This window comes from Coffea arabica, chromosome 10c (assembly GCF_036785885.1).
Source record: "Coffea arabica cultivar ET-39 chromosome 10c, Coffea Arabica ET-39 HiFi, whole genome shotgun sequence".
NCBI lineage: Eukaryota > Viridiplantae > Streptophyta > Magnoliopsida > Gentianales > Rubiaceae > Coffea > Coffea arabica.
In genome coordinates, this window is record NC_092329.1 from 47,741,923 (window position 1) to 47,756,551 (window position 14,629).

Below are 14,629 nucleotides of genomic sequence, written 5' to 3' on the forward strand. Positions count from 1 at the left end.
ATAAACTTCCAGCATATAGCGTAGAAAGTACAACAATCGACAATTATACGAAATTTTCAACTATACCTGTCTCTGATCCATCAAACCTATAGTACCTAGGACACATATGAGAAAGAACAATTCGAATTGATTTTAATAAATTTGGACTATTAAATTAAAGTTTTGAAAATAATTTCTTTTTAAAGAACAGTTCGAATTGATTTTAATCGATTTGGACTATTAAATTAAAGTTTTGAAAATAATTTCCTTTTTACGTGTCAAAATGAAAGTACTCTAGGGAACAAATTTCCAATCTAACAATCGTTGATACACATGCCCAGTTTACTAAAAAGAAAAGCGAGGTTCACAATTCATTGAGCAGCAATACGATTCTCTCTCTTTTGCTACGTGCACAATTTGGTAATTTTGGATGTAATAAAGTTGGCTGATGGTATCATTGACAACAGAGATGCTGTGATGGTAGATGTGCATGTTGCTATGATGCAGAACATAATTCAGAAGATTTTTTTTTTAACCAAATTGGATCGCATGAAGGATGGAAGGAAGAAGGCTATTATGGCAATAATGCCACATGAAAATTTGACATCTTACCATAATGCCAAGATATGATGAGATTTGATAGAATTTTATTTTATTTTGATATGATTTTATTAGAATAAATTATTGATATAACTAGAATAATTGATTGTCTTGATTAGGGGTGGCAATTTTCGACACGACCCGAAAACACGACACAAACCTAACACGAAATTAATGGGTTTGGGTTGAGGTTTTGGAAATTCGGGTCAGAATCGGGTTGGACCCGATGAACCCGAAAAGAAAACAGGTCGATTTCGGGTCAACCCGTGGTGACCTGATATGACCCGATATGACCCGTTTACGAATTAAAAATAATTTAATAAATATAAAAATATTTTTATCTAACTAACCTAAGTTATTCTTTTTTTCAAAGGCATTAATTACTTAATCATAAATGAATTTATTTAATTTGTGTGAAGTTGAAATTATTATATTTGGACAAATAATATATTATATTATTTTTTACTTTTATACTGTTTTAATTTATTTTATATTTTGTTTGAGATAAAACATTTTTACGGTGTTTTATTTATTTTAGATTTGGTTTGGAATTACTTATTTAAATTTTTATTACTTGATTATGTAATTAGTTTTGTGAGAAATTGATTTTATTAGAAATTACAGTGATAAATTAATAAATTAAAATTAAGTTTCGGGTCATTTCAGGTCGACCCGCCAACCCGTCAACCTGAAATTTTCGGGTTCGGATCAGCATACCTGACCCGTCACGGGTTGGCGGGTCAGGTTCGGATCAACAGATTTTCTGACGGGTTGACCCGAACCCGACCCGCCAACCTGATTTGGACCCGAATTGCCACACCCTAGTCTTGATTAGCAAGACAAAGTTTAATTGACTGTCTTGATTAACAAGACAGTCAAGGTTTTGTGGTGGATCCGATTATCATAAGGATTAAAAAAGTTCAGTTGACAACAAAAGTCAACCGTGACAAACTTTTATTGTTTGTTTCTTTCAGATGAAATGAACAAAGGAGTTGGTTCTCTTTGCTGTATTAGCAGATTTCTTCATATTTATTGATTTTTTTTTCGGAGACGACAATTGTTATATAACCTATCTATTCTAAATTATTGGGATACACAGACCTTACTAAACAAAAAGAGAGGTTTGACATAACTCTTGAATTTTTTTTGCTGTAGGTGAAATTTGAACCCTCACTTATAATTCAAAAAGGGATTTAAGACCTTCTCTCGTGGCCACTGAGCCAATCTCAGTGATTGTTTCACATTTATTGATATCCACATCTGTCTTTTCCCATTTGATGCTGAAGCCTGAATGTCTATCTCACCCATGGTAATTTTGCGGTAAAACGAATTCTTAGATTGAATGAGGTTCTGGAATCTATTTTTGGATTTGATGTGTCGGCTCGGGTCAAAACATATTTCAGATCACGAAAAAATAATTTTAAAGTCAAAACAGTACCTTTTTTTCCCCTACACAAATGGAGTTAATTATTCCAAGTCCGATGGAGCAAATTCAATTTATTAATCAATTTGGGCATTCTTACTTTCGGTCAAGCCCAATAGTTTAAACTTGTTCGACTCCCTTCCGAATGCAAGCACAATCATCCTATTGTGCTATTTTCAGTAACAATTTGGCCTATTTTTCTTTCCGAACCGTAAAGTACATCAACAGTCAAAAGGATGTGAGTAAGATACATGCCTTGTGGAGTGTTTATCTTTAACAGTTTCTATTCATTCTAAAGTACAAAGCCGGGCAGTAGAATAAGGTGGCTAATGCTTTGATCAGACGTGCTACTTTGCTTGTGACTATGAACAATAAAATTATAGGATATGACGCATTGAAAGAAGACTACACGGATAATGGTGATTTCAAGGAATTGTGGCTTGCATGCAAGACTAAGGCGACACACAGGATGATTTTCATATATTCGATCGTACGAGTGTGTTTGGATTGCCAAATTATTTCAAATAATATTTTGTTTGCATTATAAACACATTTTTCAACTCATCTTTTTATATTTTCAACTATTTTTTATCTCATATACATCACATCGCATCACAAAAAGTGTTATACTAATTATTTCAAATAATCTTTCAAATAATACACCTTTTTCAAATAATAACGTTATCTTTTCAAAGGTAATCATGTATACATTCCTTGTATTTTCTTGCGTGAGCAATTGATTCGTGATTTGCGTAGAGGCGGTCTAAGTGGACACTTGGGCATTAATATGACTACTTCAACTTTCTAAGAGAGATATTTCTAACCTCAGTTGAAGCATGATGTAGGAAACTCTATACGTAAATGCTACGCTTGTCAAACAGCAAAGAGACAACCTCAAAACACAGGGTTGTATACTCCATTGCTTGTCCCTGAAGTTATTTGGGAAGACGTATCAATGGATTTTGTGCTTGGACTACCTAGAACTCAACAGGGCGTAGATTCTGTGTTTGTGATTGTTGACAGATTTTTCAAGATGGTGCACTTTATTTCATGTCTAGTGTTAAAATCTATCACTCCTGAGAAAGACGCCAAGTTCTTGAGCCACTTTTGGCTAACCTTATGAAGAATGTTTGACACTTCGTTGGATTTCAGTAGTATGGCTCACCCTTAAATAGATGGTTAGACAAAGATAGACAACCATACTCTTAGCAACTTGGTGAGATGCATTTGTGGAGAATGTTATGACAGTGGGAACATGCACTTCCTCAAGCTAAGTTTGCATTTAATAATGCAGTTCATATCTCAATTGAGAGATCATCGTTCTCTATTGTGACATACAATTGATTTGGTGAAACTTTCTAACATTCCAAGATATAGTGCTGCAGCAGAAAATGTGGTGAATGATATGCAAGCTATATAGGAGGAAATCAAGCAAAAGTTGGAATCCGCCAATGCAAAAATTAAAGCCGCTACAGACAAACATAGTCGAGCTGCAGAATTCAAAGTTGGCAATGAGGTGATGATTTTCGTGCGTAAAGAGTGGTTTCCAGTTTGTCAATATCATAAGTTGCAACCATGCAAATATGGTCTTTACAAGATTTTACAAAGGATTAATCCAAATGCTTATGTTATTGATTTGTTGGAATCATGAGGCATCTCATGTACGTTCAATGTTGCGGGTCTTTTCCTTTATCATCCATCTGAGAAACCTCTCTATACAACTCTGCAATACAACATGAGGGCGAGTTCTTCTCAGGTGGAAGAAATTGATTAAGAACATATTTCTGAAGATTTTTTTTGACTAATGAAGGGTGGAAGGATGAAAACTATTATAGTAATAATACCACATGAAGATTTGACATCAACTTACCGTAATGCCAAGCTGTGTTTTCAGACTCGGATCGGGCATCGACTCAGTTGAGCTCAAGAGTTAAGGGTTAATGGGTTCGACCGATTTCTATTGGAGTTGAACCGGATAACATCATAAATAAAAATTATTTAAAAATTAAAATATTGTATGTAAAATACTTAAAAGCATGTTTCAAATATATTTAATAAGAAAATACAAAGAAATTAGATTGATCAAGTAATAATTTATATTATTAAATGAACATTAACAAGTCTAGAATTAAAATTACGGATTTGATTAAAAAATAACACCAAACTTTAGGATAACATTTATAAAATATGAAATATTTGAGATATATTAAACTTAGGGGCCAAAACATAATATTAAAAATGCTTTGACCTTTTAAAAAAAAAAAGCTTGACATCAAACCGGTTCATCCAATTTGCTGGTTAAACCCGATTTTTGACCGAATTTTTATATACTCGATCTTTTAGAGTAACTCGGATCGAACACTTGGCGAATGTTCTATGCAATCTCCAAGTATATATAGTAGTATACTCCTTTATTTGTGACAGTAGTTACTGATAAACCCATTTCCCCATCTTATGACTTCATGAGGTCGTTGCGCTGTGATCCACTTCCTCACTTCGTGGGTTCATTGCTCATTTAGTAGTCCACCTCTACGATAAACTCCTGTCACACTAGCCATATCAGTTGAAATACCAGTAGCGGGAATTTCCCACTTCCTCACCTTTAGGAATTTATAACTCCCACGTCTTTGACTTTTAGGACCATGATCTAATGCTTGTCTTCTAATAAATTAGCTAACAAGATAATCGGCTTCCTTTCCCCTTTCATATCTACATATATTGGCACATGTTTATGCAAGCCAACAAATGTGTGAATATAAACCGTCATGTCGATTATTGATTGGCCTTAAATGGATGCTGCCAATAAGTTTTATTTGCCGATTACATTATCAATATTACCGTGTCTAGATATTAATATCACACTAACTCGTCATCAATTTTCAACTAACATACAAATAAATTCTTACTTACCGATGATTGATCAGTCCTTCTAGCCTATAAATTTTTAGCTACCACTTTATAAGTGATAAATATTGTCCCAACAGAGATAATGTTCTCATATAATTAATTATACATTACGATAACTATTGGAACACAATGTTTTAGAGAAGGAAAAGATTTAACCTTTAAACTTGGGATACTCCAAGCGAAGCCAAGTAACAAGCTTGAATATGAGGGTGTAAGCGAATCTAATCAAACTGAGCACTCTAGTGTTCAAATTTATTTGATTATTTTGACGAGTTTGAAATTCTGTTTAAATTTAGTTTGGTTATTAACAAGTCAAGAGCAAATGAGCTTTTATCGAGTCAAGTTCGAGTACCTTGTACCTTTTGCAAAATTCAGTTTTATTAATCAGATTAAGTTTGAATGGAATTTGGAAGCTTACGGAACATAAAATGTTGTTCAAACATTGATTCAATTAGTTGGAAAATCAAAACTCAAACATGCTCTTAAGTGAGCTGAACTTAATTTGAATATCAAGTAATTTGATTTATTTTTCAACCCTATCTAAATCTGCGTGTCTATTGACATGCAAACTCTCTTTCAAATAATGTTCTTTTAGTAAAAAATTCAACTTTATTTTCTTTCCAAGCAAAAGCGTGGTTCATAACGATGCGGCAATCCAAGCAAGATGCTAATTGGGTATTTGATTTCCTAGGTGGCCACAAGTTTTCTTAGCCTTTCTTCCTGCTAGTGGATTCGTTCTTTTATTCAACAAGGAGCTACAGACGAGAAGAATTGTAAAGGAGAAACAAGGGATTGAAGCAGCCTAAAAGCTTTTTTCCTTTTGAGTGTGTGCGTGTGTGTGTGTTTTGGGGGGGGGGGGGGGGGCGCGGAAGCCTAAAAGTAAAATTGGGGCATTGAGAAAATAGAATAAATCAAGAATTTGATCTAACCAGAAAATTAAGCTAAACCTTTAATTTATCCATATCCAGAACCACCTTGTTTTGCCCTTAAGGCTCTCAGAAACCTTGAGTGGAACCAGAAAGTGCTATCAATATCCTGTTGACAATCAATTTAAAGGCTTGAAAAGGGGGGATAGTTGCCCATCAAATGCAGTTTCACCTTGTACGCTTCTCCGTACTTCACAAGTAAATACACGCAGAAGACGTAGCCCATTCGTTTATCCCCTCACAAGTAATACTAGCCCATTCATCTATCCCATCTAAAGATCTGCAGAAGAATATGTAACATTCCAGTCACTGAGAAACCTAGAACAATGAAACAAGCATTTCATGCTTGGGAGCAAGCTGCAGTTACGTCCGGCAATGTCCATGTCATGACACCTCAAAGATCTTGAAATAAGGGAGAGTCCCCGTTGAGTCAATCACTAACAGAGAAGATACCGGGAAAATCACAACAAATTTTATGCCCATGCAACTCCAGTACCTATATCTTGATCACCTTTTTCCATTGTCTGCCACTGAAAGCCGTCAATAGGCTTGATGCAAGAGTGCTGCGAGCAATGGTCCTAGATTTCCTGCAGCCCTCTCTCTTCAAAGAATATTTTCAAAGCCAGCTAACAATCATGCCTGTCAAAGTAGTGACAATTAAAAGGTGCAGAGGGAACTCAAAATCCATCTTCAAGTTCATGATCCTGATTGTCAATCAGTCACATCAGCCAGTAACATGAAGGTCGACATAAGCTTCCTCTGGTAATCTAAAGCTTAAGCAGTACATAGCCTACAAAATAAAAAGAAAAGTTGAAATGTGAAGTTTGTGCACACGCATCATGAGAACAGGAGTAATATCCACATTCAAGGACCAATCCCAAGAACCATGTGTACCTTATTTGGAGCAACATCGCGAACCTTGTGAAATATTGGATTCTGTATACTAGCATTCAGTGCAGACTCTGCCTCCTACAGACGATGGAAAAGCATATCCAATCACATACCAATTGGCCGAATTTATGCAATTAGGCACTTCAAGATGAAAATGGTAGGCAAAATTAGATCCACTCAGCTTTGTAATGCTCAAGTTGAGAAATGTTTTCCAGAAAAGAATGCATGCTCCAACAAATTTGCAAGCGTTCCTATGAAATTCTTTTTACGATTTTCCAGATATAAACTCCATCAAGGGAAATGGAATCTCAAACAGAACGTAAGAGGTGTCAAAAACATAAAAGACCATGAAAGCTGTCACTTGTATAAGCTGTCTTCCCCAACAGAAAATAAGCAGCAGAAGAATAGTGGGAGAATGGTAATTGCAAAAATAGACTTACTGAAACAATGTACTCCATTGTCTCACTTGATCGCATGAAGCAATAGCAGTGAATCAAAGGTAAAGATGCCTTCCAATATCTCCTCTGTATAAGCCCTCTAAATGCATCTGAAAATGAAATTACAAATCCAGTGATATCCCATCTCTTTCCTCTCAAGAGTACAACAATAGCAAAAGGAAAAATCATTTGTCCATCAATTTCTGACAAAGTGATGACACGTTGTAATCAAGCAGGTAAACATAATTGGCTGTTATTTTAGCAACTAGTTCAGTGAAGAAAAGAAAAAACCAGAATAAAGCCATCTTGCTAATCTGAAGTACTTAAAAGTTGGTTGCTGCGGGTGACAGACACACTGCATATACAGCATCTTGCCACAGAAAGCTTCTGCATTGATTTCAGTACAGCCAATTTGAATTCTATGGTGCATTTAATTAAAGCAGAGACTCTCTGATTCCACTTAATTAACTTGCCAAAGTTTATAGTTCCAAATATCAACTCTCTCTCTCTCTGTCCTTTATTTTTCTTTTGAGAGGTAGGCTATGATGGGGCTGGTGTTCTCATATCTTCTAAATTTCATCATGGAGTAGATTTTATTACCAAGAAATTGGAGAGCAGAGGCTGGCAAGTTCATGATGACATGATCAACATGCTCCCAGGGCTTGTTTGTAAACGATTCGGAGCTTTTTATGCGTTTATTTGAACCGTGTTTCGTCCTAGCAATTACAGCAACATCAGCGCTACCACCAGTTCCATTATCTGCAAGAGAAAGTGCAAAGCAAAACTTAGGTAAACATTTAAGAAGCATCAAAAGCAACAAGATAGCCCTAATGCGTTTAAGCATTTAGTTTGACACTCTTGAAACATTATTGTACAAATGAATTGTTCATACAGCACTAAATTGTCTCAAAATATAGCTATTTATCTATTTTCTCAAAAAAAGAGTTCATCTTCATTCAATTGACAAGTATCCTTTGACTGATCCAACCATACCTTCAGAACGCCTTTTTGCTGTAATTACATTAGCATTAGCCTGCGAACACAAGTTCTCAACAGTCTCAAGCTTGTATGAATTATCATCAAATTTGTCTTTCACCTCATCTGCAACAAATTTCATATTAGATCAAATTACCAGGCTTTAACTGAAGGTAAAAAGCAAATGAAACAGAATACCTGTCACATTTCTATCTTCAAGCTTAATTTGCCCTTCTCCGGATGTCATATCTTCGCCAGATGATTCGAATTTATGATTATCAGATTCAAGACTACTCAAAGGCACTGTCATCAGTTGAGCAATAAACTTTCTAGCATCCATGTTGTAGGCATGAACCAAATCATCAACTTTGTTGATTCTTGCATTTATCTTCAGAAATCGTATACTGTCTGGGTTCAAATCATTTGCATATACTAGGCAACCTTTCTGAGCTGCAGGAATAGCAAATGGACCTATACCAGCAAACATATCACAGATAATTTCCCCTGGCTGGAACAGTGAAATCAACCTTAAATGTTCATGTTCTAGTCTTGAGTTCCAATAGACTAAACTATAATCAAGCTTGAAAATTGCTCCATATTGCTTGACTTCAGTTTCCATATCATCTTTGCCAGCAAGTACTTCAAATTTTGGCACACGAAACTCATTGGTGATGGTTCCAACCTTGTTTACAACGGTCTGGATTCTGGGATAATTTTTCTGAAATAAAAAAATAATTTTAAGATAAATACACAAAAGTCAGAAAGAAAAGCATGCAGTTTAAAACGATGATCTTGAACAACATATATGAGTTATTGCATGAAATCTGTGTCAGATAATATGAGTCGGAATTGGATGCTCATAACATCCGAAAATGAAAGAAACCAACTTAAAAGAGTTAATTGTTGAATCTCCTACAAAAACTTTGCCTTGTATTTCTAACAATTCTGATCATTCCTTTTTCTGAGTGGCGGTTGTAGGAGATGTTTTATTAAAACATCCTTTATTGTAGAGGGCAAAGTGGAAGTTAAGAAAGTGACAATAAGTGACAACTAGAAAACCAGCATGCTCTGACTTTTAGTTGTAAGGTGCTCTGGCTTCATGAAGTAGCAAGACTTTTGGTTAACTTTCACTTTTTCTCCAGGGGATAAAACAGATGTACTTTGTTTACCGCCATTCAGTCACACCATTGCTTGTAAATGTCTTTCAAATACATGATTGTCCAAGAAACACAATTGATGTTATAAATGAAGTCAAACATACATCATAGATGACTTTTGCAATAACATCCTTGTAAGGAAGAAGCTCATCACTTATATTCAGATGGGCAACATGACCTGCAAGCAGATAAATAATGAATGTCAATCATCAAGGCAAGATTGATAATTCGAATAACTTAACACATCAGAAAAAGTAGGAAATGAAAGAACCGTATATACGGCATTTTTGTGCCATACAACAAAAGAAGAGAAAAATAATGTAGGATCACCAGGGAGGGAGTTACACCACCAAAAAGATACTTAACTATTGTCTCAAATGATGAGGGTGCTTCCACTCCAGAAGGCAGAATCTGCTTCAGTATATGATCTGAAACAAAATCATTCTGTAAGAAAATGAAAACTAGTAAAAAAAAATTAGACCATTCTCCCAAGAAAAAAAGGAGGAAAATTAAATGCAACTATAGCACATGTATCGCACTGCAAAATATAAAAAGTGTATCACGGAATATTGCATGTGTCTGCAAAATATAAAAAGTGTATCACAGAATATTGCATGTGTCTAACATCCAAAACTTTGATGAACTCCTCGGGGAAAAAAAATAAAAGGAAAACATGGTAACCTGCTGTCCAGTAAGAATATCCAAGTGTAACTGAATATGGAACTACTTCAACTTCGAACAGGGATTTCAATTCAGCAAGTTTTTCATCAGGAATATCAGACAAATCTGTTCCATTTAAAAAAAAAAGTTAGCACGATTTAACAACATAAGTAGAAAACATGCTTAAAAAAACACACAAGTAACAACAATCTAAAAAAACTAGAAAGCAGGATTGAAGAACATCAACATTTGTAGTAAACCACATTTTCCAAAAACGAAAAAAAAATAATAATGAGCACAACAAGAATTAAAACTTAAATAACATATTAAAATGCTAAAAAATGAATCATTAAAGCAAAAAAAAAATTACCAGGATTTTGGATATTTTCGGAGAGTATCAAATACCGGGTTTTATCACTGGTTGGATCTTCAGTTATTGGCTTAACCCGGGGCCTATCAAGCATGTATCTAGACCAAAAAAAAAAACCCAGAAATTTATTGTCCTTCAATTTCTTTTCCCAAAACTAAAATGATAAAAATTGTTCTACCCGTTGAGAACCCGAGTGGCGAGCTTGCAATGCTCCCGAGGAACTCGAATTGCCCACAATTTCAAATGCAAGTCAAATTTACTCTCGTCCAACGCCATTTTCATGCCCTAATTTTAACTGCTTTTGATCAAATTACTGAAACAAGAGGGGGAGGAGAAAACAGAAAAGTATCCGATGACTATAAGGAGAAAAATTATCGAAGAAATTTTGATTAGCGGGATTGCAATGGGGGAAAAGAAGAAGAATACCTGAATCCGAAACGCTGTCGTTTTGAGCTCCGAAAAGCTAGGGTTTAACAGGCGTAAAACAAAATTGATTAACGGGATTGAATTCTGGGGAAAGGAGAAGAATACTTGACTCCGTAACGGTGTCGTTTCCATAGGTTTTAAAAATCTAGGGTTTAAAGCCAGAAAGTGACTGGATTCTGTTCTTGAGCCCAACGTTGACCTACAAATGAGTTTTCTTCAATTTGGGTGCTGCGGCCCCAAAAAGTGGGCTGAAGCTTTATTCCCTTTTTTTTTTTTTGGGGTAAATTCAGAGGCCTGTCAAGTTTAAACCTTTGTATTCCAAGGTTCCGTTTGATAAAGTTGAATCTGAATTCTGAAGTTCGAATTCTGAAATCTGAATACTGAAATAATTAATTTACTGAATTTTAAACACTGAAAAGAAATATGTGAATGTCTGAATTTTAATGCTGAATCTATTTATACTGTTAGATAAACATTTATAACTGAATACTTAATAAGTTAAATTTAACAATTTTGCCCTTATATCTTTTCATCCAAAAAAGAAATAGAACCTATGATTTAATTAGTTTAAAATTTTTAGGTATGAAAATGATAATATTTATTTTTAAATCAAATTAATATAAAAGATAAAATATGTTATATGATGAGTATGGAGAATATGTGAAATGTGACAGCCCCACCATCCCCTAAGGCGTACCAAAGGGGTTAGCGGACTGCTTGCCCAACTCTTGTCAGGACTACGGAATCAAATCACTTAAAACCCTACAACCGCGCGATAAACCCCAAAGAAAACAAATAATTGGAGACCACCAAACCAAAATAAAACTTATCAAACCATACGGTGCAATAGATCTTCGGTTAATCACTTCAACGACCACAAACAACGAAGAACGAAAACGAAACGAAAATGAGCAGCCGCTGACACGTCACAATCTGGCCAAGACTTGGCCGGATTGCGGGCCGGATTCAAGGCAGTGAGTACTTCAAAATTTTTTCAAAATCCCCTGTGAATCCGGCCAGCTATCCGGCCAATAACTGGCCGGATATACGGCCGGATTCTATGAACAGTTTTTTTTTTCTGCCAAAATTTTTCTTTTGCTCAAACTTCACACTTGTCCGAATTCCTACACGGATATCAGAAGTGTTCATCAAAGCCAAGTAAAAGCATCATCTCAACAAGTACACTTAATTTACATGATTAAACTCTTTAAGATATACAAACATTGAAAGGTTTAAAAGTTAAACTAGCAATACAAGTTGGAATATTCACGAGGGATCAAAATACATTTAGGGTTTCGACTACAGAGGAGCTTTACAAAAGAATAGCTAGAGCTCGCTCTACTCTTTCTTCAAAATCGTGATTCAAAAGTGTTGTTCCCTGTAAGGAAAACAAAAGATAACATGAAGGGGGTGAACTTACGCTCAATGAGGTACCAAAAGTACTAGTAGTCAAGAATCATGGCATTTCACCTTTAATCAGTCGAACACACATACCAGACATAAGAATGAAACAATTGAACACAGGAATTCAAATGGAAAGGATACAGGTGGCTCTCAGGAGTCAAAATTCCCCCAATTGCAGTACTTGATCCCAACTCGTTGACTCTCCGTCAACGCTCGAAGAACAAACATGACCGTAGACCCCTCTTACGCCAAATCCCGTTCACCAAGCATACCCCTTACCGAGCCCGAACGCCAAACAGGAAACAGGAATGATAATACTCGAGTATACCGGAATCAAGAGTCTCAATACCCAAAGATTCCTCAAGAACAGACACCCATGGATTGTCAATTTCCTCGACCAAACCCTTGCTGGCTCGATTTAATTAACTCCCCATGAGGTTGAGCTCAAGTTTAACAGGAAGGTCGTTGGATACACTTCCAAACGACATCAGGTCAAGCACAGTACAAATTTCCAGTTTATACAGTAAACAGTCCCACAGGCAAGGGAACAAGTAACAGGTTCAAGTAATATGTACAAATAAGCAAGAGAGAGACGAATGTGATAAAGTACACCCTCTTCTCGTTCAAAATTAAGCAAGTATTACAATCAATCAAGTCACGTTTTGTAGGTACAGGTAAAACAATTATGCAACAATTCGTGCGAGTGGTACACTCACCAATTCAAGCAAGGATAACTTCAAAAGTTTCCTTTCCAAGTATGACTTTAATCGCCGGCACTTCCTAGAACAATCAAGAGAAAACACTTAAGACTCAACTCCAATGCTTAGTAAATGGAATTTGCAGGTGAGACTCGTTTGCGACTCATATGCCTAACCACATGAACCATTAATACAACACAAAGATATAGTTTTGGAGTGAAAAGATAACAATTAGTCCAAAAGGCATGAACGACCTCAAACCCCTTCACCTCAACCCAAAAACCATACCCACAATGCTTTACCAACTCCAAATATGAAATGGAAAATGAGAGTAAGAACAATTCTAGGAAAATAGGATTTTCCAGTTTTGCGCGACCCTAAATGAAAAATCATATGTCAAGTTTCTTAAGTCCAAAATTGATAAAATTTATACCGTTGGAAAATGCATTCAAAGAGCTACAACTTTCCAGAAGACACCATTACAGGATTCAGAACACAAGTCAGTCAAATTTGAGCCTCAAGTTGCTGCTTCAACCATCACAAGACAGAACAGGTATGCAGTTTTCAGTTAATTTTGAAAAATCACCATAAATCGTACAGACAGAAACAGGGTCTGAAATTTTTACGGTTTGTAGTTCTATGAATCTAATTTCAAACGCAATAAACAGAACTCAATTCTGACATTTCTACATCAAGATATAGAAAATTTCCCGAGACTGTACAGAAGCTCCCACGAAAATTTTGACAGCACTTCCCCTTGTCTTTCTTTACTTTTCCAACCAAACCTCAACACCCACTCACTTCTCAACTCCACTACAATTACACCCACAAATCACAAGCTATCAAACACCTTTAATTAGAGCCACAATACCCTTCAAAAACAACCAAGTGGTAGCTCAACAAAGAAACCCTAAAGCTGGAATATTTGCTACACAAGCTGAAATTCTTTGGAGACAAGCAAAGCTAGCATTTTCAAGCTCAAAATTACTAATAACACACTACCAAATCATGGCTAAACATCAACCATCATATGAGGACAGAAAATTTACTATAAAAACTGAAATTTACCATACCCCTACTTAAAACCATAAACTTATCCACAAAACTACACATTTAACCTCTCCAATCCACTAATTGACTATTATTAAGAGTAAAAGGAAATTTTCTAGGGAATTTACCTTGAAACTTGAGGAAAGATGATAGTTTAGGGTTTCTTCTACAAGAATCACTTCACCAAGACCTTTGTTCTTCCTTAGATAAGACTTTTATGGAAGGGTTTGCAATTCTATCGGTTGAAACTCCAAATTTTAGCAAGAAATGAAAGGACAAATTGAAGGTTCTCTCTTGGTTTTTCTCCTTACAAGGGCCAGCCAACAAGCTAGAGAAATGAAGATGATTTTGGTCAATTTTGATATTTAGTAAAGGTGATGAATAATAGGTCAAAGTCCACCCTCCAATGGTTTCATGACACTTGTCCTTTCCTATGCTAAATCTTATCCTTTTGTCTACCAAGGTTAATCTATCTAGATAACCTCCAATTATCTCCTAACACCTAGTAAATTAATCCCTTTATAGTAAATTAATCCCTTTATGTAAAACTTAACCTAATTGGCCAAAATTACCGCACTTAGCGCACTAGCGGGTCCCACGTCTAATATACACTCCTAATATCTCATGAACTATCTTATACTAGGAAAATGATTTAAAACCTATATTTACTCATAAAAATATCTATGAAATTAATATAGTAACAAAAATATAGAAAACATGTGAAAA

General features: G+C 35.5%; 1 protein-coding gene and 1 long non-coding RNA gene across 5 annotated transcripts; both read right to left on the reverse strand.

The window, feature by feature from the left end:
* Window positions 1–5,827: 5,827 nt before the first annotated feature.
* On the reverse strand, window positions 5,828–10,991 carry LOC113713338 (tRNA (guanine(37)-N(1))-methyltransferase 2-like). Of its 4 annotated transcripts, none has more exons than XM_027237044.2 (12): window positions 10,752–10,991; window positions 10,504–10,610; window positions 10,326–10,423; window positions 9,977–10,081; window positions 9,661–9,723; window positions 9,400–9,473; window positions 8,337–8,856; window positions 8,157–8,264; window positions 7,764–7,922; window positions 7,167–7,273; window positions 6,730–6,804; window positions 5,828–6,625 (listed from the first exon to the last, which is right to left on the reverse strand). In XM_027237044.2, the coding sequence occupies exons 1-12, from the start codon at window positions 10,881–10,883 to the stop codon at window positions 6,560–6,562; spliced, it is 1,614 nt and encodes a 537-aa protein (XP_027092845.1). In that variant the 5' UTR covers window positions 10,884–10,991; the 3' UTR covers window positions 5,828–6,559. The 4 variants fall into 4 exon arrangements, with proteins under 4 accessions (XP_027092845.1, XP_027092846.1, XP_027092848.1 ...); XM_027237045.2 differs by having other exon boundaries at window positions 10,504–10,638; window positions 10,752–10,891; XM_027237047.2 differs by having other exon boundaries at window positions 10,504–10,620; window positions 10,752–10,885.
* A 926-nt stretch (window positions 10,992–11,917) lies between these two features.
* Window positions 11,918–14,201, reverse strand: LOC113713476 (uncharacterized). The gene is made up of 3 exons (XR_003453545.2): window positions 14,032–14,201; window positions 12,872–12,935; window positions 11,918–12,129 (listed from the first exon to the last, which is right to left on the reverse strand). It is a non-coding gene; the product is annotated as an uncharacterized lncRNA (long non-coding RNA).
* Between the last annotated feature and the right edge of the window lie 428 nt (window positions 14,202–14,629).

Excerpts from the sequence above, each read along its gene's own strand:
- LOC113713338 (XM_027237044.2), bottom strand. The coding sequence starts at position 10,883 with ATGGAAACGACACCGTTACGGAGTCAAGTATTCTTCTCCTTTCCCCAG. Across the intron at positions 9,724-9,976 it reads ATATTCTTACTGGACAGCAG|ATCATATACTGAAGCAGATT; the intron begins GTTACCATGTTT and ends ATTTTGTTTCAG. Across the intron at positions 7,923-8,156 it reads AGCAAAAAGGCGTTCTGAAG|ATAATGGAACTGGTGGTAGC; the intron begins GTATGGTTGGAT and ends TTTCTCTTGCAG.